Source organism: Dermacentor silvarum, chromosome 2, assembly GCF_013339745.2.
Source record: "Dermacentor silvarum isolate Dsil-2018 chromosome 2, BIME_Dsil_1.4, whole genome shotgun sequence".
Taxonomy (NCBI): domain Eukaryota; kingdom Metazoa; phylum Arthropoda; class Arachnida; order Ixodida; family Ixodidae; genus Dermacentor; species Dermacentor silvarum.
This window is the reverse complement of record NC_051155.1, coordinates 9,520,435-9,544,539: the sequence shown is the minus strand read 5'-3', so window position 1 is coordinate 9,544,539 and position 24,105 is coordinate 9,520,435. Positions and strand designations below refer to the sequence as shown.

Sequence of the window (24,105 nt, the reverse complement as noted above, 5' to 3'; positions counted from 1 at the left end):
GGTCGGCGGTGAATGGGAACAGCATCACCAGTGTTTATCCGATGCTGAACAAGGGACGTCTGACCAAGTGGGCGATTTTCAGTGTCAAATATGTCGCGGTAGGACAACAAAAGGCGATATAGGGTGGCTGCTTGGTCAGGGGCGAGGTCCGGACCGACCATGGGACGTAATGGGCCGTCGAGGTTCAAGGCATTCTGTGGGTAATCAGGAGGATCTGGAGACGCGTCGGCTGCAAAAGCAGTGACGTGGTCGTCTGTCACAGACCGGAGCGTGGCCACCACTATGCCTTCAGGTAACACTTGCTTCGTCAAGCCAAAATTGATGACGGGGAGACACATCCGATTAGCGGCAAGGGTAACGACGAAGTGTGGCACGGAGACGTCGCGCGCCGGGAGGACGTCACGAATAGGTGCAACGACATAGTCGCCATCAGGCACGGTTGCCGTTGAGGCCAATTCGACGAAGGTTAGGGCTTTTGGAGGTAACCGAACAAACGCTGTAGTGCAGAGGGTGTTCGGTTGTTCGGGGCGAACGTCGGAAACAAGAGGAAGCTCGAGGCACAGCGTACCGGTGGAACAGTCGATGAGGGCAGAATGCTTCGTCAGAAAGTCGAGCCCGAAGATGAGGTCGTGAGGGCAACTGGTCAGCACGGTGAACAGGACTGGAATGTGGCGGCCAGCAATTCCTACGCGCGCAGTGCACATACCACTGACGGCAACCGTGGCGCCATTGGCGACGCGTACGGCGCGAGTGATGGCAGGCGTAAGAACTTTTTTGAGGCAACGACAAAGATTAGCGCTCATTATGAACACTTGGGCTCCAGTATCAACCAATGCCTTGAATGGAACACCATCCACATCTACGTCAATTAGGTTCGCGTTCGTGAGGAGCGTCAGCGGAGGATTTGCACAGGACGGACGGGATGCAGCACTACCTCCAAGAGCTGCATGGCCTAGTTTTCTGTCTGGCGGTTTGGCGAGGAAAAGCGGCGAGGTTGGGGTAACGGGGAGCGACGGCGTTGAGGCGACGGCGATCGCCCGGAGGAGCGGCTGTCAGGGGCATCAGAAGTAGAGTACGGATGGCGAGGTGAGTAATGGCGAGCGTCGGCGTATGGGCGAGGAGCAGGGAATGAACTCCAGTACGGCGGCATCCAGGTGCTGCGGCAGTGGCGGGATACGTGACCAACTCGGTGGCAGCGGAAGCAGATCGGTTTGTCGTCGGGGGCACGCCATTCAGCAGGATTGCGTGGTCGGGGAACGAAATACTGGTCGTTGAAGGATGTGGCCATGGGAATGGATGCCGAATCAGGTCGGGAGACAGAGCAGGTGGTAGGGATGCCAAGGTTTGCAATTTCTTGCCGCGCAACTGCTTGTATGACGGAAATAGTAGGGGCCGCTGGGTCAAAGGTACCGTCGAGGGGTCGTGGATGAAGGGGGGTCGGACTCGCCGCTTCAATCTCACGGCGAACAATACGAGTGACGTTCTCTTGAAAAGGTCGTGTGGCAGGAAGAGCGGAGCAAGAGGACGTGGCAGGGGTGTTTGGGAGCCGGGAAAACTGTGGGACGACGCGGCGGCTTTTGGCTACCTCGAAGCGGCGGCATTCTTTGACGATGGCGTCGACAGTAGAGACGTCGTTATAGATGAGCAAATTGAAGGCGTCGTCCGCGATGTCTTTTAGGATATGACCCACCTTGTCAACCTCGGTCATGTGCTCGTCGACTTTCCGGCAAAGCGCGAGCACTTCCTGTATGTAGGCGACATACGATTCTGTCGACGACTGGACACGGGTAGCAAGCTCCTTTCGGGCAGCCTGTTGGCGACCTGACGGGTTGCCAAAGAGGTCGCGAAGCCTCTCTTTGAAAGTGTCCCAGCTGGATAGCTCAACCTCATGGGTGCAAAACCAGACAAGCGGTGTCCCGTCCAGATAATATATCACATTGCCAAGCATGATGGTAGGGTCCCAGTGGTGGCTTCGGCTAACACGCTCATACATGCTGAGCCAGTCATCGACGTCAATGCCATTTTGGGCGGAGAATGTCCCAGGATCACGGAGACTAGGAACCGTAACGTACGTTGTGGTAGGCACCGCAGGTGTAGGTGGCGACGGGGTGTTTCCATCGGAAGCCATGGCTGAGAAGACGACGGTGCGGCCGCTTCGGAGCTCCGTGGCGAGGACGGGGAACGTTCCACCTCCACCACGATGTTACGCGAAGAACGAGTCAGTAAGACGGGCAACTATTTACAGGTTGTATTTACAACAGCGGTTGCAGCGCTGACCGGTTAGGTTCACAGCGCGAGCCCAGCTCGTTCTTCCTCTTCTTTTCTCGAGTGATGGCGCCCGCGCGCCTCGGTCAAACAATCAAATACCACACGCGTGTAGCAATATGACCTCTGAAGATGGAGTGACTACACACGTGCTTCTACATAAAGATTGTCCCAAAGGCCCTGGTCGCGAGACGAGTCGTGATTCTGTTCACCTAAATGGTGAACAGAATCCAGCAGCTTTAAAGCGCTGGGTGCAGCAGACTGATGAACTATCGTGCCATAATGAAGATGTCAGCTGACAAGGCTCCTGTACAAGTTTAAAAGACATTTCCTGTCACTTGCCACATGTTGTACCTGACAGAAGTTTGAATAAGTTCATTGTTCTCAGGCATTTAGGCTTCAAGTATTTGATATGCAGAATGAATGTCAGTTTTGAGTCCAATATGACGCTGCCGGGAAACTTGTGTTCTGTGCTTATGTACTACCAGGGAGTTCCAATAGCTGAGTCTGGTACAATTTCTCTCTTATTCGTGAAAAGGACGCATGTACTTTTCTGTGGGCTCAACCTAAAACCGTTGTCACCAGCCCATTTAGCCATTTTATTTAAGCCATGCTGGACATGTCGTTCGCAGATAGCAAGGTTACACGATTTGTAACCAATCAGCATATCATCTACATATACAGAGCAGAACATTGTTCGTGGAATAGCCATGCACAGAGAATTTACTTTCACAGTAAACAGTGCCCAGTTAAGCACGCCGCCTTGTGGAACACCAGTTTTCTGTGCGAAAGATCTCGACAAGGACTGGCCAACCCTTACCTGGACAGTGCGGTTAGAAAGCCAGCTTTCGATTACATTTAACATATTGCCACGGACACCTATGGCGGAAAGGTCTCGGAGAATAGAAAAGCGCCATGTGGTGTCATATGCTTTCTCCAAGTCAGGAAACACAGAAAGAAAGAAATGTTTGTGTATGAAGGCATCTCTAATGTTTGCCTCATTGCGGACAAGGTGGTCTGATGTCGAACTAACTTCTCAGAAGCCACACTGGTAAGGCTCTAGTATTCCACTGCTTTCTAGGCGACAGATTAGACGCCGGTTTACCATATTTTCAAAGCGCTTGCACAGACAGCTTGTCAAAGCTACAGGTCTGTAACTACTGGGTAACGAAGGGCCTTGTTTAAGTATAGGGTTGACAGTACAGTATAGGCCACTTATAATGTAACCGCTCATAGTGCAGGACCGGATATAATACGCTTTTTCAGACTCCTTTTAATTTTCCAATAGGACTTTATGTATACGCGTATCGCTTATAGTGCAGTTGCGGGGGACGAAATAGCGGTTACAGTACGGCTGCCTAGAAGTTCGGCAGTCAACCGAGATGGCAAACGCTCCCCTCAAGCCATAGATATACAGTCACCGACCGTTTATTCGGACGCTGAAAATTCGGACATGCTCGTTTATTCGGACACCTTCGCGGCACCGCCACTCGTCCCATTGAAGCAATGTATAACCACGACCGATAGTTCGGACGCTCTACAGCGCGCCGTTCGATTTTTCGGACTCCGGCGGCCTGGTCAGATGCGACATCAGACGCCACGATACGGTCTCGACCATAGCGTCCTCGATAAACTCTGTGCCTGTCAAGACGCCGAGAGAACAATAGGGAGGCGCCGTTGGCAGAGTTGCAAACTGCCGCCGCTCATTTCGCTGAGGGTGCCACCGACGTAGAGTGCCATCGCGTCTCCCGTCTGCGCGGTGGGCGCGACGCCGACTGTTTTAATTGCTGCGATGGTGGAACAACGATCCACTGGGCGACCAGAGCCTTGTTTATAACGCTGTAGAGCACCATGGTAGTGTCTTGAATACAGTCTGTGAAAGTGCGAGCGCACTTGCAGCAACTGCAGCGTCAAAGTGGATTGCACATCGCACGTAGCTAAAAAAAAAAAAAAGCGCGAGTTTGTTTATTGTGGTTAATACGCCCTTAGTTATCGTATTAAAGTGAAGAGAATACGCAAGTCGCAAGCGTTCTTACAGCTATATCTTGTCAAAAACTGCTTGCGACGCTGCTCTATAGTGAGCCGTCCTTCTTCTTCCTTCATTCTTATAGTGAGCCGTCCTTCGGGCTTCGGCGCACATTAGTAGCATACTATTTTTACGACTTTCAGACAAGTTTTCCCCAAGTTCTTTTGCACCAGATGAGCGTTGTGGCCTACGTGAATATTTATACCCAGAAACCTTTGCACTTTCTACCACGTCCGTGTGCCTTGGCGACCAGGGAAAATAGAAACAAATATTTGAGGACCTATAGAAAACGCGCCGCATGCCTTGAATAAGCAATATGCGAGCAAATATTTTATTGCAAACGCTTTGTTGAACGATGCATGCAGCTCAGACATACAAAATCCCGAGATGCAAACAGTTCAGACACACAAAAGCCCGAGGGCGCTTCTGTCACTATATATGCGTTGTTCGAAGTTACATATGTATCCACGTGAAGAAGTTCACGGTGCTTTACCCGCACATGATGTCTGTGAAAGAGCGTAGCCTCTTCGAAGGTTTTTTCTTTCTTTTTTTAATAACGTGATCGCACGTCAAAAGCATCTAGCAATCCCGGTCGGTCAGCGTTAAGCTCAGGTCCACGATCACCCAAGAAGGTTTAAAATGCGTGGACCGCACCAACGTTGCTAGGTTTGACCGTACTGCACGAGAAAAACCGACAAAAACAATGCACCCGACTTGCGATCCCAGCGGAGGTAACGGAGAGACGGAGACGCGGGCACACGGCAGGAGTCATGAGCTACTCAACGTCGGTGGCGCCATCTCTCGGTGGAATCGACCAATAGGGAGAGGGGAAAGCGACGGCCAATCGAGCACCGTTTGACAGGCACACAGTTATGGAGGAGGCTATGTCTCGACAAGCTGGCCGCGATGTTTACATTTTGCTAGGTTGTCAGCACTGAAAGGGCGCGCTTGCTATGGTTGGATTGCTGGTCTTAATCCACGCGGCACCTACAAGTGTCAGTTGCCGATCTCAAAGGCTATACTTTTGTTGGCTGCACGTATTGGTTGTCGTGTTTCGGATTTAGCCAGTCCAGTATCCATTGACTGTATACGTCGGCCAAACAGCAGGCCAGGCCAAGCCAAGCCAGTGTGCCTGGAAGTCGGTGCTCGGCCTTTGCGTTGTCAGTTGTTACGTGACCTAGGCCTTGTCAACAGCTACCTCTCAAGTCTCGCTCTTTTGCTTAGTGCAGGGGTTCTCAAGTACGTTCATCCCAGGGAACCCTGCTAAGCTCCATAAAGTGCCAAGGAACCCCCCCTCCCTCCCAAATTAACCGAATGTCGAATTATCGAGGGTATCAAGAAAACAAACAAATGCTTCACTACGTCAACACGATTTTATTTACTCAATAAATCGTCAAGTCTTGTTTCTATTTAGCACAAGACCAGTGCGGAAGCTAAAATTCTCTTCATCTCATGACTGATTAGCGCTAGCAGCGGCGAAGACCTCGCGACATCCTTCGCGGCGCGCGTTTTCATCTGAGACGCGCTTTGCAACAACGGGCGCACATCCCGATTATTTTTTCACCACTCAGCTGCTCGCCAACAAATTGTCCGTCCATTGCGATGTAGCCGGTGCTTTTTATCTTCGACAGCTTTGCATTGAGTCAAAGCGAAACTACTGCTTGCTGCAACCGCTGCGGACGAAACCGCGGCCGCTATCGACACGATCATGGACGGCGACCTTGCTACAGTGGCTAGAATGGTACCTTGCAGTTCAGAAGGCAGGCGGCTGACGCACGCACCAAGTCAAAACGAAACTACCTTTGGCTGCAAGAAGTGCGGACGAAACTGCGGTCAGCTATCGATGCTGCCACGGGAGGCGACTACGCAGTTGTGAAGGCACGCAGCCGATGCGCGCATCGAGTGAAAACGAAACTACTATTTGCCGCAACCGTTGCGGACGAAACTGCGGTGGTTATCGACGCGATCAGAGATAGCGACTACGCACTTACACAGGCATGCGGCTGGCTAGCCACCAACACGGTGTTACTCGTGGCGATAAACGCAAGAATAAAGCCTTTAAAGGCACAATTAGGCACGAAGCGCTTCGGCGTTGCTGTCAGTCACGTGCCGCGTACGATTGCCGCTGAGGACCACGGCGATGCGGACTGCGCCGCTTCGTTTCGGTTGGACGCTACGCCGTTCTTGCTCTTCTGCGGCGCGCATTTGCGGTGCTCTATGTTTTGTTTTTTTCTTCCAACGTATAGGTCAGTGCGCACGCTATCGGCACCTACCCTATCTACAAATAGGAGAAAGGCGCATGGTGGTAAGCTAAGGCCTCCGAGATTCAAGTGCGAAAGCTTAGGCGCGCTGCCCGTTCTGAGAGGTTGTGTGGCTACAAGCTGCTTGCATATTTATTGCGCAGTTCGCGCGTTGCTGTTACGAACTGTGATGTGCTTTTTGACACTCGGGCATGGGTAATGGAGGTTCTTTGGATCAAGCGCACCTCGTGTTCGCCGTTTTAAGACACTTGTCGAGTGCAGGACCAGGGAAAATTTATTAGTGGCTCGCGAAACCCCGAGCAGGGGCCTGCGGAACCCGTAGGTTCCGCGGCACCCACTTTGAGAACCCATGGCTTAGTGTGTTAGGCCTGATTTGCTTGTTCGATCTCGTCCAGTCGTCGCGTAGTGCGAAATGGCTCTGATGCCCCCCGTGCCATCTCCGCCGACGAGACGCGGCAATTACAAGACTCTGTCTATAGCAATAGCTAGCCAGACACTGTCGGAAATAAGGCTGACCTGATCGCGTGTAAGCGTGCATCTGTACAGTCACGCATTGACAATTTTTTCCGTCCATTGGGACCATAAAGGTACTTTTTTCTGGCGAATCCTTTTTTTCGGACTCTCGATTATTCGGATTTTTTCGCCGTTCCCGTCGAGTCCGAATAAACGGTCGGCGACTGTACTCCGACGTAAAGCGCACACTGCGTGTCAAGCTCCGCTACGTTACGGTGGTGAACAACCGTCGTCTATACTCCAACGACACGACGCAACCGGCGTGTCTGGCCCCGTCGGGCACGTTCCAACGTTGCTAGCACGTGAATAGCTTCGTTCCTATTTTTCTCCCACCGCGCCGCGCCGGCCACGTATCCCAGCATTCCTCTCGCGGAGCAGGCAGAAGGGCCCAATGGCAGGAGTGCGCGAAAGCGCGCCCGCCGCGGCGGCTCTAAGCATGGTATGCATGGCAAGCTGGCAAGCATGGCAAACGCGCACAAGCAAACATGAACACATCTCACTTGATGACCGCGGAAACTCGCTGTGAAAACGCTGGAGTGAGGAAGCGCGGTAGCGAGCGAATTGACCTTCGTGCTGCATCTCGCATCAATGCGAACTAAGCCGCGAAAACACAGCGCATGGCGGATTGTGCTCCCGTCGCAGATGGCTTACAAGATACAGCGGCCCCAGCGGGCGAGCGCGCACGAAGCAGAGCCCCTCCCCGGGAGCTTTGCGCGCGACGGAATTAGGCGCGCTTCCTTCCCGCTTTCCTCCATTGCGTACGCGAAATTGAGCCGCGATTGCCGGGTCATCCTTGCATGGTTTCACTCGCATATACAACATAAGGCGCGCGGCACCGATTTTATCACCATTGGACTTTATATGGAACCTCTGGGCGACGGCAGAAATGTGCCTGGAGTGTCCATATAATTGCTATCTCAATAAAATCGTTGTTTTGGTTATAGTGCAGTACAGCTTATAGTGCGGATATTCGCGACCCCGGTGACTTTCGTTATAAGCAGTCTACACTAGCTTCTTTCCAAGAAGATGGAATGCACCCAGCAGCCCACATGACATTCAAAAGAGAGAGGAATGTTTCTTGTGTTTCAGGGTACTTAATCATTTCATATATTATACGGTCACCACCTGATGCTGAGCTGCTGCAACAACTGAGAGATGCCTGAGCTAGACTAAATGGGCGATTGCGTGCCTCATTGCGTTCGAGGCACTGTCGCTCGGCAGCACGTTCTTTGAACCTTAGGAAAGTGTGTTCACCCAGAAAGTGAGCCTGATCTTCCAGGCTGTCACCAAAGGCAGAGGGTGTGACAGCCAGCCTTTCAATTCATTTACCCAGTTTCACATTTTCCGGTTAAAAATTTATACTGTATATACTTTTCCCCACTCTCTGCCTCTCGACGTGTTTCTCTGCCCTGTGACTTGATTTGTTTAAAATTGATGAGGTTTTCGGCAGTTGGAGAATTACGAAGCAATCCCCAAGGTTTGTTTTCATTTTTGCATGCATTCTGGCATTCAGCAGTTTCACCAAGGGATGGGAAATTTATTAGCTAGTTTGCCTCTTTCATTGATACATTTTGAAGCAGCAGCAATAATAAAGCCTGTTATGTCACAGCACCATCTATACTTAAAGAGCAGCAATGTCTTCTTGGCTTAAGTACGTAATCTCTCGATATTTCGAGATAATTGGAGACATCTTGGCAAACCACAGCAGTAAAAGTCACTTGCCTTAGCAAATACAGTGAAGATGTCCGCAATGCCACCATTGCTGATCCAGATTTTGCCACCGTTGAGAATGTAGTGCTTCCCATCTGGAGACAGCTCAGCCCGTGACTTGATAGACTGCACACAACGTGGAGCACAGTTCCACACAGGAAACACTCAAGAGAACATCTGCTAGGACAGAATGACTTTGCGAAACTGTGCTTGTGGAATGCCAGACTGTGGCTCATCTTATAGGCACTTTGCATGTCTGATTGTTCTCAGCTGAGCTAGTTGGTTGTGCTTTCTGGGAAATCAGCAGATTTCCCATCCCGAAAAAACTCTTAATGTCAAATGTCAATTATCTTGAACATACTGAACAAAGGAACGTATAAAAGCTAGACACAAAAGCCACCACAAGAGCAACTTACCAGCCCTTCGGGAACCACTTTGGTTCTTTGAGTAAGTATCGCTACAAGCTCACCTATGTGCGTAAATTGACATTTGATGTAGGTTGAGTAACAGGACTGACCATTGCATCTGATCCACTGCCAGGCTCGGTGAGGCAGTAGGCAGCCAGCTGCTCGCCAGCGGCCAGGCCGGGTAGGTACTTCCGTTTCTGCTCCTCGGTGCCAAACAGCAGGATGCCCTTGAAGCCAATAGACTGCACAGCACCACGAAACAGTTGTCCACAGTTGACGCAACACACAGCCTACCAACCGCATTTTCATCTGGACCAAGGCAAAACAAACTATCTACTCGTGAGTTCAACCATAACTTACAACCACAAAGCAAAGGCATTAACTCTGCAATGAACTCATTTGCATCAGACATTTCAAGCAACACTAGAACCAAGGAACCTGCACAGAGTGCAATGCCCTCTCTTTAAACCTGCCCTAAGCATCGCGAGATACATCCAAGCAGCCAGTTGCGGATAACAAGGGTTCTTGCAAGCCGCCTTTGTGCGAAGGCTTAAAGGAACCTGCACAGAGTGCAATGCCCTCTCTTTAAACCTGCCCTAAGCATCGCGAGATACATCCAAGCAGCCAGTTGCGGATAACAAGGGTTCTTGCAAGCCGCCTTTGTGCGAAGGCTTAGGCTTGATGGCTAACTCCCATCTGCTTACCTTGTACGGTAAGCTTCGCCGGTACCAGGAAAAGCAGAAAACACGACAACACACTGTAGAATAACAAGTATAAGAATGTTTATTGCTCCAGAGGATTCACTTGGTAGCAGGCTAGTTACGACGGCGACTTTTGCTAGGGTCGATCGCGAGGCGAACAACGGCATGGCGTAACAAAGGATCAGAACGAGATTTTTATCTGGGGTCTTTCCTTCACCATTAGTAGCAGTCATCTCCCTTCTCTGGCATTCGCCGGTCCCTTCGTCGTGTCTGCAAGGCCATGAACATACAAAGACGGAAAGGGTGCCCTTCACGCGGTTTATCTGACCCGCCATGTTCTGAATGTGCCATGACTCCAGTAGCAGCCTTTTTCGCCAGTTTGTCTCTGTTTGAAGGATTTGGGTTTCTTGGAAAGAAATCTTGTGGTCGGCGTCTTCAGAATGTTCGGCGACGGCGCTGCATATTCGGTTGAACGTTCTGACGTCATTTTCATGCTGTCTGATTCTTTCTTTTAGATTTTTGGTTTCCCCGATGTACGACGCCGGACAGTCGGCACAGCTGATCTTATAGACGACGCCTTGAGCTTTTTCTTTTGGTGGACGGTCTTTTGGTTTAGGAATCAGGATATTCAAAGTGTTCATCGGTTGATGCATGACTTTGAGGCCTTCTTTTTTCAATATTCGGCTGAGAGCTTCACTGGTACCGTTGATGTATGGGATGGACACTCGTTTCTGTGGTCGAAGGGAAGTCAACGGTTGGAGGTCTCGTAGTTTGTTTTTTCTTTTTTGTTGTCGGGTTGTTTTTCGAATGAATTCCGTTGTATAGTCGTTCCTTTTGAGTTCGTTGAGAACCGTTCTCCTTTCTTTCGATCTGATTCCAATGTGCAATGAGTTTCGACTCTTTTCAATAAAGAATTTACAACCGATGCCTTGTGGTTTGCCGGATGGTTGGATGCGAAGTGTAGGTAGCGGCTTCTGTGGGTTGGTTTTCGGTAGACTGAGAATTTTAGATTGCCGTTGGTTCGCGTAACTTGTACATCTAGGAATGGTAACGATCCGTTTTGTTCGCGCTCCGACGTGAACTGTATATCCAGGTCTATGGAATTTAAATGGCTCTGCAGGTTTTTGACTTGCGACTCCTTCACGATACAGAAGCAATCATCCATGTACCTGAGGAAAACTTTTGGCTTCGGGGAAAAAGTACTCGGAGCTCTGTCTTCGATATTTTCCATAGTTAGGTTAGCCATGGTGATGGAAATTGAGGCCGAAATTGGGCGGAATTGAGGCGAAAGGCCGGGACATCATCAACAAGGCTCAGCAAAGACTGGTGACAGCGCGGATACACGAGTACCACACAGTGATTAGGAAGCAAGAAGTTGACGCGTTCTTCGACAGAAGACAGATCGAACACAAGGTACCCCATCTTTTTTCATCAATTGATTCGTTTGCGAAGGCCATTGCGTCCTCAGAGGAAAAGAAACACCGCGAAACACAGAAGAAAAAACTCTTGTCTTTAATCAAGCAAACCGAAAAATCAGGAGTGTTGGACAGGCACACAGTAACGAATTTATCATCGAGAAAGCTCACAACTGAAGAAACTTCAGTCCTGGCAAAAGGTCATAAATTCAATGTCATCACAGATAAGCAGCCCCTGCCCAAGATTGTCGCCGCCCTCGAGAGCGGCATCCAGCAGCTGGACCCTAAAGTACGGGAACCACTCAGATTAAAAGCAATAGGCATAATAAGGTGCAATAACAACCGCCGAAGAGAAAGAAACTTGTCGTCTGACAAAATAAGAGCGCTGCAATTACTGAAAGAAGATAAAGACATTGTAATTCTACCAGCAGACAAGGGCAACTCAACCGTCGTGTTGAACATGCAGGACTACGAGGAAAAGGCGTTCACACTCCTTAACAGCCAAGACTACGAAAAATTAAAAAAGGGCCCCACCACAAGCACCCATTCTGTACTGAATAAGACGCTGGTCGAAATTTTCCGAAACCACCCAAATTCTCGAAATCTTTATCTAAAATTAATAGATTAAAATAAATAAAATAATAGATAAATTAGGCTGGGCAGGAACGGGTCTGCACCAGCCTTTTACGGCTTGCCAAAACTCCATAAACCCGGAATCCCCTTACGGCCAATCGTAGACTTTTCGTGCTCCCCACTTCGATCACTATCCACATGCTTGCACCAGATTATATCACCACTCACCGGAAGGACAGCATCCCAGGTGCGCAACCCCGAAAACTTCATCAAGCTCATATAAAATGTACGCCTCGAAAATGAATGCCTGGTCTCTTTTGATGTGATCTCTTTGTTCACCAGAGTACCCATTGAGTTAGCGATATCCGCAACAAGGGATGCCCTGGAACGCGACGACACACTCGACGAGAGAACCCCCTTTAGTGTAGACGAGATCTGCTGCCTTCTCGAGCTATGCCTGTCAAATACCTACTTCACCTTCCGAGGCAGCTACTACAAGCAGGTGAAAGGAACTCCCATGGGGGCCTCGATTTCCGTCACCATGGCTAACCTAACTATGGAAAATATCGAAGACAAAGCTCTGAGTACTTTTTCCCCGAAGCCAAAAGTTTTCCTCAGGTACATGGATGATTGCTTCTGTATCGTGAAGGAGTCGCAAGTCGAAAACCTGCAGAGCCATTTAAATTCCATAGACCCGGATATACAGTTCACGTCGGAGCGCGAACAAAACTGATCGTTACCATTCTTAGATGTACAAGTTACACGAACCAACAGCAATCTAAAATTCTCAGTCTACCGAAAACCAACCCACACAGGCCGCTACCTACACTTCGCATACAACCATCCGGCAAACCACAAGGCATCGGTCGTAAATTCTTTATTGAAAAGAGCCGAAACTCATTGCACATTGGAATCAGATCGAAAGAAAGGAGAACGGTTCTCAACGAACTCAAAAGGAACGGCTATACAATGGAATTCATTCGAAAAACAACCCGACAACAAAAAAGGAAAAACAAACTACGAGACCTCCAACCGTTGACTTCCCCTTGACCACAGAAACGAGTGTCCATCCTATAGGTCAACGGTACCAGCGAAGCTCTCAGCCGAATATTGAAAAAAGAAGGCCTCAAAGTCGCGCATAAACCGATGAACACTTTGAATATCCTCATTCCTAAACCAAAAGACCGTCCACCAAAAGAAAAAGCTCACGCCGTCGTCTATAAAATCAGCTGTGCCGACTGTCCGGCGTCGTACATCGGGGAAACCAAAAATCTAAAAGAAAGAATCAGACAACATGAAAATGACATCAGAACATTCAACCGAATATGCAGCACCGTCGCCGAACATTCCGAAGACGCCGACCACAAGATTTCTTTCCAAGAAACCCAAATCCTTCAAACAGAGACAAACTGGCGAAAAAGGCTACTACTGGAGTCATGGCACATTCAGAACACAGCAGGTAATATAAACCGCGTGAAGGGCACCCTTCCTTCTTTGTATGTTCATGGCCTTGCAGACACGACGAAGGGAAGAAAGGACCCCCCGCTCTAGGTCAGCAACACCAAAACATCTCGTTCCCCCCCCCCCCCCCCCCTCGTTCCTCGTCAACGCATTCCCGCGACTAAAGGGCGCCCAGCATAGGTCAACCCAGCCGACCAGCGACGCCGAAACGCCCCCCCACACCCCTACCACCTCTTTCGTCTGTCTAGAACAGGTGCCCTGGCAAGTGTCTCGGCACCTTATGCTCTCTCCCCCTTCCTCTCCTTTCTTACGATAGACCTTTTAAAAGCGGCACACCGCCACCTCCGAAGAATACCCCCTGAAGAAGAAGCCGAATTGGTTCCGAAATGTCGGGCTAGTAAATTTCCTTATTTGGTTGGAGTCAATCTCTAAGTCTTAGTGTCCATACGACATAACAGGGTGGCCGGGCACGTACCCTTGGGCACGATGCCATAGGCCGTAATGCCGAGCGTCTGTGCGTAGCTTGATGCGTGTTCAGGCAAGCTGGCAGGCCTCCTCGGCAAGTTGGAGAAAGCTGGCAACGTCTGTGTGGACATCTTGTGTGTTATTGTCTATGTGGGGCAGCAGACCTGGGATCAACTTCTCCCGTACATCACATTTGCGTACAATACGGCGCAGCAGGAGAATACGCAGATGCTCATATATAACGTTTGCCGTTTACTTTTGCAATTATAAATGTATGTTTTAAATGCGCTACTTGTCCCTGTCTGTCTTTAGTCTACCGAAATCCGTGACTATTTGGCGAGCCTGCCAGGATATTATACTCATATACGCGTAGCTGGGCTGCTCTCTTCGGCTACGTGTCCCTTCTCCCGTTGGCCACGTAGCTGCGCATGCACTTTTGCGCTTCTTCTTCTGCTTTCATAATGTATTCTTTTTATTTGGACGCTCTTATTTTATAACTTCTCTCTTCTTTGTTTCTGCCACCGACTCCTCGTGTCGTCTTGTTCTCTTTTTATCGTCTGCTTTTTCTTCTTCTTTCTTCCTTTATTGGCTCATGACATATGCCCACCTTCAAGAGTTTTTCCACAAGAAAAACTGCTTCTTCCTCCTTGTATCGTCGTCTTCATACGTTGTTCCAGCACTAACACATGATGGCTTTCACCATTTTCGTCGTTTGCACCAATATGTACACTCACCACACCTCACTTCACGCGTTCACTTCACTGCACACACCAGAGTTCACCATTTAACACGAAAAAGTCATTGTCGAACACTACTATATCATCGCACTACTATACCACTTGTTTATGTAGCACACAGTGGTCCACTGCTTCACACCAACACTTACACCACTTAACCAACATTACTAAACTTACTACATCACTAAACACCGCTCCTACAACACTACTCCCAGTTAGTGATCAGCCTTCACACGACTATACTTAACCACTCCGCCACTATATAATCTGCAACAGGGCAAAACGCTTTCCGTGGTTTTCGCCACATAAGTCTCTTATGGAAAAAATATGCATTTTCACACACCATTAGCTGAAGCATGTTCTTATGATTTCATCTATCACAATGCTGTCATCATACGAGTCCGTTTAGGAGCACTATTCTTCTATCCATATTTATGCACGCCGTAGTAACAATCTCCTTAACTCCTAATGCAGTCATTTCTTACATTTCACCCAACAAATATCCTGGTAATGTACATCCGAACCTAAATGCAAAGTGCCCTCAAGTTCTTCCCAGATAATCTACATTACATATTAAACAGCAGTAGCGCTTGCAATCAGTTTAACAATCTATCCGAACCTCACAAGAACCAGTTTCCTCTCCCTAATAGAATTCCATTTGTTACCCTCAATGTTGTCGTAGTGCCTTTCCCTTGCGTCGCGGTCGAGACTTCCTATGTTGCCTACTTCCTTTCCTAATTCTTCTATTTCTTGCGCCTGGAAGGTTCCTGCCTGGCTTTGGAAGTCACCTGTGGTGTTCAAGTTTCGCCTCCCTTTTAATTGATGGAAAAAGCTTCCTGAACGCGTGCTTGTTCGTGCACCATCTCGCTCTCAGCAGTCTTTTCATCTTCCGTCTGTACTTTCGGGATGTCTGCCTTCTTGAGCGATTGGTGGAGCTGCTGGTTTTGTCCTTGAACTCGAACTTGAAAAAGTAACTCTTCAAAACCTTTTTCTTGTCATGAGGACATACTTGGGATCTGCAGTTAAGTACTCATCGCTCTTGCTCTGAACCTTTGTGACGTTCTTCGTAGTCTTCATATTCAGATGTTCTACGACTTTTCATCCCAGATTTAACTCCCGCTTTCATAGTGGCTTTGCAATAAACATAATAAAGCGTTGCCCATTGGTGCTTTCTTCGGTTCCTCCTCTTGGGTATTGACTGTCTCCCTTTCTTTTTCTCGACACATTTTCTCGATATGTTCTTTCTATTGCGATTCTTTGTTTTCTCTTTCTCTGTTATCTCTACGCTCTCTATCCCTCTGTCTGCTGCCATCGCCTGCTTGATGCACACTACTTTCTCGTCACTCGTAAAACTTGCGCACCTGTGGTCGTCTGGATCAGCAACGTCTTGCTTGCAGGTCACTAGCTTGTGTTCACAGGTGTTTCTGCAGTCGAAAGTCCCCATCTCTTCAAAAGCCTTGCTGCGGTTGAATACTCTCCCTTCCTGCATGACATCGTCAATTGCTCTGCTCTCAACACACACCCTATGCAGCGTTGCGCAATTCCCCCTCTCGTCAGTGTCCTTTTGAATCTTCGTTTCTGGGTACCGTTCACCCTCATGAGCACGACCTTCTGGCACGTACCCTGCACTACTGAAAACAGATCCATCATTCCAGTGTTGTACCCTTTGCTCTCCAGTGGAATAGGACTCGGCAGCGCGGTCGTCGATAGCCTTATAGTGGCAACTATTCTGTCGCAACAGTTCAACTGTGCTAGGCCCCTGTTCAGTTATACTATGATTGCTATGTATTATTTTGACTGCCTCTGGCATCTCAATCTCCCTCTCCTGGAACTGTCCTCTCTTCTCATATGCTTGCCAAAGTGTCTCAAGTTCTAAAGATCGAGCGGCATGGACACAGTTCATTTCATCCTCAATTAGTTTGAGGCCTTGCTCCTTACCAAGTTTTTTCTCTCGAATAGTCGCTAATACGCTGTCCCAATCCATCTCTGGACCACCAAAATACGTGACAGGGCCGGAAATGCTGGAATATCCTGGCAAGCTCGCCAAATTGTCATGGATTTCGGTAGACTAAAGACAAGACAGAGACAAGTCGCTCGTTTAACACTTTCGTGACCGCGCCTATTCCCGTCGACAGTATGTTGTCGATGGTACAAGTTGAATTTTCGCGCCTCTCCGAGCGCTCCGGACAGCTAGCGCCATCGAGCGGGTTAAAAGAGAGACTATTTTATCGGTTTCGGTTTTGTGTTTCTCTTTTCCACCGCGCGGGGATTTTTAAAGCGCCTGCATAGTCGGGGTGACGAGCGCTCGTCGTTTGGCACCTACGTCGCGCGCGTCCGCTCCACGGAAACGGCGAGTTTCGACGGTTTCCGACGCATCTGGGCTCGAATTTGCGGATGATCGCAGCAGCACAGACTCGGAAGACGACTTCGATTCGTCGGACTTCATTACGGACGAAGAAAGTGCGGCAAACCGCCCCGGAACATCGACGGGTATCCGCCGTTCAGTTTTGCTTTCTTCTCGGACCGTGTTATCGCTGCCGCGTATCGACGTAAGGATTTCCGGTGTGTTCTAAAGGTCACAGTTCTTATCTGCAAGATGTAAACGTCGTTCGGACGGAATCATTTACCGGCGGACGCGCAGAGAGTCGAGTCTTGTCCACGAAGACGGCCGGTAGTGCACCTTGGAATCGCGCTCCGAAGTGTTGTGTGTACCCGTGTGCCTCAAGAACTTTTGTAGATACAGAGCTTATATTTGCAGGCTGATTTCATATATCCCTTTTCTTGAAAACGTATATTTCGATTTTTTTAAATATTTTTTTGTGCAAAGCAGCATTGATGTTTTTATCGATCTTTCTCGTTCTTGATGCGATTTTTTTGTTTTGATAATTTTTTTCGAAGTATTTTTAATAATTATGCTGTTTGAAATTAATACCATTGGAAAGATAATTTCTTCTTCTACAATTTGATACCATACACTTCAACATGAATCATTTCCTGTGGCAGGAAAAAAAATAATAGCCAGACTACCCGAAAACTACCGATTTTCCCGCGGTCACGAAAGTGTTAAGACAAACATTTATAATCGTAAAAACAAACGGCAAAGACAACCACACAAAACAAACAATTTACAGCATGAGCTAATTCTATAAGTTCCCCAAAGTCCTCAGCTATCTTGAATTGATGTCCAAAATATTTACATTGCGTCCCTCGATGTGGCCACGTCACCTCGTCGTTGCGGCTTCCAACGACACGTCGTTGGGCCCGCCGATGCGTCGTAGACTCGACGTCGCTGTGTCCGACGTTCGGTCCACGGTTGGACTGGTTCGGGGGTCAGGACGGTGGGGTGACCGAGGCGCCTGGATCGGCCGGTCAACTCCGCTAGCCTGCGGATCGTAGCCGCAGGGAATCCGGGAAGCGGCGCCGTCAGCCTGTAGCTGCGGTTTCCGATGGGACGTCCACTCAGCTCGCGGGTCGTGGCCGCGGCAGCTGAAGAACAGCTTCCATTGGGTTGCTGCCGTCTCCGCGATCCACCCGTCCTGTTCGGCCTCCAGCTCCTTCTGCCCCTCGTCGTCCCAGAGCGTAGCTGGGCTGCTCTCTTCGGCTACGTGTCCCTTCCCCCGTTGGCCACGTAGCTGCGCATGCACTTTTGCGCTTCTTCTTCTGCTTTCATAATGTATTCTTTTTATTTGGACGCTCTTATTTTATAACTTCTCTCTTCTTTGTTTCTGCCACCGACTCCTCGTGTCGTCTTGTTCTCTTTTTATCGTCTGCTTTTTTCTTCTTTCTTTCTCCCTTTATTGGCTCATGACAAACAGAACATAAAAAGAGTGTGTGTTGTTGTGTGTTGTTGTCGATGTGGGGCAGCAGACCTGGAATCAAGTTCTCCTGTACATCACATTTGCGTACAATACGGCGCAGCAGGAGAATATGCAGATGACTCCATTCGAGCTTGTTCACAGTTGAGAAGCTGCAACCATGTCAGACACTATGATAGCGGCTTGGATAGCTCTGTATAGTGTCGGGATATGGGGGGGATTGCCGACGGCCCTCTGCCTCGACACACCGAGCCCCGCGGTTGGCGCATGCCTGCGCATCAACCGCGGTCCGGTACAAGCTCGAGGAAACAATAGACGACAACCACGTGTACACTCGGAAAGCATTTATTACGACTGCAACTAACACTTCGAGCTGGCCAGCTAGCTATAGTTGACATCGCTGAGGGTTCCCTCAAAGAGAATAATACACTAGGTAAAGAAGGGCTTCCGACTTACCAACTGGGGAATACGGGGGGGCCGCGGCGTTTGCCGCGGCAAGAACGCGGTTGACTAACCACGGGCGGGAATACGGGAGCGACGGCGGAGACTTCCGCCATCGCCGCTTGCTGGGGACCAAAGAGACCCGGGCGATATCAGCGGGATCTCACGTGACCCACCCGGTGGCGCTGATAGCGCTTGCGATTCCCGCGCGCCGCCCGCGGAAGGAAAGTTTCCCCTCTCCCAACTCTCCCTGGCACGCATGCGCTTGACGCGACGTTCGCTGCCCGTGCGGCGGTTAGGGGACCCGAGGGTTCCCACATCCCTCCACCCTTAAATATTGCCCTACGGCGGAGAAATCGCTGGAACGACGGCATTGACCAAGTATCCGGGCAGATGCGATGGTAAACTCCGGCAGGAAATGTCCGAATCCACGTTGATAGGCAGCACAGTCCTGTGTGGCGGCCGCCCACATGTGGCAGCCGTCACAGTGGTTGACGATGACGGGGGCTGAAGATGGCTTGCCCTCAAGATGCGCGCCGCAATGTCCACCCGGGAACAGCGGGTCAGGACTTTCTCGAAGCGGCGCGCGCGCCGGCACGATGAACCTCGCACCGACGCACCCTCGTGGGAGTATGATGGTAGGCCTCCTTCCTCGTGGCTGCCATGTGCTGCCGCATCGGGCCGAGACAGCAGGCAGGGGCGTGGACCATGGCAGCAATAGCAAGTCGAGGCGGCTTCCCTCGTTCTGCAAAGTCGCTCAAATGCACTCCACAAACACTTGGAATTAAGGCAGTAGAGGCCGCCGCAGCGTCGGCCGTCTGACACGATGCTGAACCACCCGTCTACCGCATAGTTTTATGCGGCACCGAGAAAAAAAAAACAATCCAGTTCGTTTGAATGAAGTTATTCGCCTCGACCGAATTTTTCCGGTCCGATTCAGCGTGAAAGTGGGCGATGCTCGTATGAACAAAGCGCTCTCTGGTCCCCCGAGATTTCGGTTATTCCGCCCGCAAAATATTGAGTTCATCTGAACAAAATAAGCTTTCTATTTCGAACGAGGTTTCTCCGCTCGGGCGAGTATAGTAGAACTAGCGAATCCGGTTGCACCCGCTAATGTCACGGCATGGTCGTCTTCGAACATGCGACCGGCAGCTCCGCAGAGCCTTAGGCCTAATCGCGTCCATGACGGATACCAATGCCACAAAAGACCCATAAAGGGTTCCAATGAGCCGCCACGAGGAGATGCAGGCCTAGCTAAGCGGTCCCCGCTCGCTGCTCAACACGCAGCTTTCGAGCCGACTCCTGGGACTGCGCCCCGCTGACGTCCTAGCCAGCGTTTCCGGCGCCCGGTTCCCAGAGACAAACATACAGAAAGGAGGCTATTTACATATGTACAGGGAAAATCGACCACCGCGTCGGCTGCTGCACTCACTCGCTTCGGGCGTACTCTTAAAAGAAAACTTGCTGCAAATCTCAGCGTCTACACGAGTTCGGCGACACTGGCGCAGCGTTAACTCGCCGCCAAGAAAGCACACACAGATCTAGCTAGCAATCACGCCTTCGGCTGAGGCCTAACGCTGGTCCGGACAAAGCCTTCAGGCTTCCTCGCATCCGAACCGATCGTCGTCCCGTTTTCCAAGAGCTTGCCCCACGTTGGGAACGCCAAAATGTCGGGATATGGGGGTATTGCCGACAGCCCTGTGCCTCGACACACCGAGCCCCGCGGTTGGCGCATGCCTGCGCATCAACCGCGGTCCGGTACAAGCTCGAGGAAACAAAAGACGACAACCACGTGTACACTCGAAAAGCATTTATTACGACTGCAACTAACACTTCGAGCAGGCCAGCTAGCTATAGTTGACATCGCTGTGGGTTCCCTCGAAGAGAATAATACACTAGGTAAAGGAGGGTTTCCGACTTACCAACTGGGGAATACGGGGGGGGCCGCGGCAAGAACGCGGTTGACTAACCACGTGCGGGAATACGGGAGCGACGGCGGAGTCTTCCGCCATCGCCGCTTGCTGGAGACCAAAGAGTTATTCGCTTCGACCGAATTTTTCCGGTCCGATACAGCGCGAAAGTGGGCGATGCTCGTATGAACAAAGCGCTCTCTGGTCTCCCGAGATTTCGGTTATTCCGCCCGCAAAATATTGAGTTCATCTGAACGAAATAAGCTTTCTATTTCGAACGAGGTTTCTCCGCTCGGGCGAGTATAGTAAAACTAGCGAATCCGTTTGCACCCGCTAAATGTCACGGCATGGTCGTCTTCGAACTTGCGACCGGCAGCTCCGCAAAGCCTTAGGCCTAATCGCGTCCACGACAGATACCAATGCCACAAAAGACCCATAAAGGGTTCCAATGAGCCGCCGCGAGGAGATGCAGGCCTAGCTAAGTGGTCCCCGCTCGCTGCTCAACCCGCAGCTTCCGAGCCGACTCCTGGGACTGCGCCCCGCTGACGTCCTAGCCAGCGTTTCCGGCGCCCGGCTCCCAGAGCCAAAGATACAGAAAGGAGGCTATTTACATATGTACAGGGAAAATCGACCACCGCGTCGGCTGCTGCACTCACTCGCTTCGGGCGTACTCTTAAAAGAAAACTTGCTGCAAATCTCAGCGTCTACACGAGTTCGGCGACACTGGCGCAGCGTTAACTCGCCGCCAAGAAAGCACACACAGATCTAGCTAGCAATCACGCCTTCGGCTGAGGCCTAACGCTGGTCCGGACAAAGCCTTCAGGCTTCCTCGCATCCGAACCGATCGTCGTCCCGTTTTCCAAGAGCTTGCCCCACGTTGGGCGCCAAAATGTCGGGATATGGGGGGGATTGCCGACGGCCCTCTGCCTCGACACACCGAGCCCCGCGGTTGGCGCATGCCTGCGCATCAACCGCGGTCCGGTACAAGCTCGAGGAAACAATAGACGACAACCACGTGTACACTCGGAAAGCATTTATTACGACTGCAACTAACACTTCGAGCTGGCCAGCTAGCTATAGTTGACATCGCTGAGGGTTCCCTCGAAGAGAATAATACACTAGGTAAAGAAGGGCTTCCGACTTACCAACTGGGGAATACGGGGGGGCCGCGGCGTTTGCCGCGGCAAGAACGCGGTTGACTAACCACGGGCGGGAATACGGGAGCGACGGCGGAGACTTCCGCCATCGCCGCTTGCTGGGGACCAAAGAGACCCGGGCGATATCAGCGGGATCTCACGTGACCCACCCGGTGGCGCTGATAGCGCTTGCGATTCCCGTGCGCCGCCCGCGGAAGGAAAGTTTCCCCTCTCCCAACTCTCCCTGGCACGCATGCGCTTGACGCGACGTTCGCTGCCCGTGCAGCGGTTAGGGGACCCGAGGGTTCCCACAATAGTGCAGTGGCACGTTAACGGTATTAATAGCATGTTGGAAAGCAAGGTGCAAAGCTTGTTCTTATACAGCGCTGTCCAACCCTTATAATATTGCAGTAGAGCTAGCTCTGTGCATGCAAGACTTTTGCATCGCCTTCAAAAGTGCAGCATTCCACTCCTGCTTCCAACAACGCACGCTATACCTTGGAGGCCTTGCTTTCCACATACTGTGATGTCTTTGCTTTTCCTCAAACAAGTGGAACATGCTGTGTATGGACTGAAATGCATGCAACGGTCAAATTTATTCTATTACATTCAGTTGAGGCTTCAAGGATAGAGAATCAAGATTTACCTACAAAACAGCCATTAGCATCAGTTCTTCAAGCCAGCAATATTTGATGACAGGCACCAGAAACAATCAGGGAAGTAATCAGTACCCAGTAAAACCTTTTAAATGAGGATTTCATGGGACCAAAAAAATGTGCTAATTAACCAAATGTTGAATTATCGAGAGTATCAAGAAAACAATAAACAACATGCTTACTACGTCAACATGCTTTTATTTACTGAATGAAACAGCAAATCCTGTTTCTATTTTGTACAAAAGCAGTGCAGAATCTGCAATTCTTGTCATCATGTGACTGATTAGCGCTCGCAATGGCAAAGGCCTCGCTACTTAACTAGCAGCATGCTTGCGGGACATCTCCATCCTGACACGCTCTTTACTACCGTGCAGACACTCCGATTATTTTTTCGCCAGTGAGCTGGTCGCCAACAGATCGCCTGCCCATCGCAATGTAACGATGCTCTTCATCCTCGACAGCTTCTGCAGTGTTTGTGACACTGCACGTGCAGCCATTGCGCTAAGCCAAATGAAACTACTGTCTGCTACAACTGCTGCAGATGAAACTACGGTCGCTATCGATACAATCATGGACAGCGACCATGCACTTCTAAAGGCACGTGGCCGCGCGCACCCAATCGAAATAATGCTACAGTAAAATCTCAGTGATACAAATCTCGCGGGGTCACGTGAAATATTCCTATCAACCAAAATTTGTATCATCAAAACATACACAAAATCCAGAAAAGATGAACTTTTTTGCAGAAAAAATTCCTAATAGTGGAACCCCATTGATATGTTCCTCGCTGCTGCATTTTCCCGGCTGCTACGTCGAACTTTCGCAGTCCCGACCTAAATCCAAGATTGACTTCCATGTATTAAGTCCCCCTTGTTATGTCGCCAATCTGTAATTTTCCTGCATCTTACGTTGTGTTTGAATGTGGCAGTCACATAAACTTAGCGCTGCAGCCAGCTTGTACGCGTTGCAACAAGCGAACGGCACGTTGCCGATACAGTGCAACTGCACAGACACCGTATCTTGAAAGTGATCTGCGACGTGCACAAAATGCGTGCGCGCGGGCCTCACCTTTAAAACCATCTGCGATGTTGATAAGGTACGCCTAGCGCTGGACAGCTTAGAATGCTCTGTGCTTTCAACGTTTAGTTCGCTTTGAAGCGACAGACAGTGCGAAGGTCAATTCGCTCGCTGCTTCTGCCGAACTTCCTTACTCCAGCGTTTAGACAGCGAGTTCCCGCAGTCATCGAGTGAGGTGTGTTCGTGTTTACCTGTCTGTGCATGACACCCTGCTTGTTAATTTAGTTAGTAAGTGAATGTTGACAAGTTTATATGGCCGATAAAATACTATCGTTACTTCGTACCAATTTCCACCAATTTGCTGTCGCAATTGCTGCTTCACTTTTTGAGTGAAACTGCAACTTTTTTTTTTTCTCGGTTCCTTGAAAAACATATCAACGGTGTTCTACTATCCGTGTGCGTTTTCTTCTTGCCCAGATCGTCAACGATCGCCTTCTAGAAGGCATAAAAGTGCGCGCACGTGATCGCACGAATGCTTTCGCACGCCACTGAACGCCTCAGCACGTCGAGTGCAGGGAGCGTTTTAGCCGTCGTGG

At 50.1% G+C, this 24,105-nt stretch overlaps 1 protein-coding gene across 1 annotated transcript in view; it reads right to left on the bottom strand.

Annotated features, from left to right (window-relative positions):
* LOC119439895 (very long-chain specific acyl-CoA dehydrogenase, mitochondrial) overlaps nucleotides 1-24,105 on the bottom strand; it is a 444,311-nt gene that overhangs the window by 58,940 nt on the left and 361,266 nt on the right. The window contains exons 3-4 of the mRNA XM_049661097.1: nucleotides 9,293-9,427; nucleotides 8,788-8,901 (exon numbers count right to left, since the gene is read on the bottom strand). Of these exons, the coding sequence (XP_049517054.1) occupies nucleotides 8,788-8,901; nucleotides 9,293-9,427 (249 nt within the window). The remainder of the gene's footprint in view (nucleotides 1-8,787; nucleotides 8,902-9,292; nucleotides 9,428-24,105) is intronic.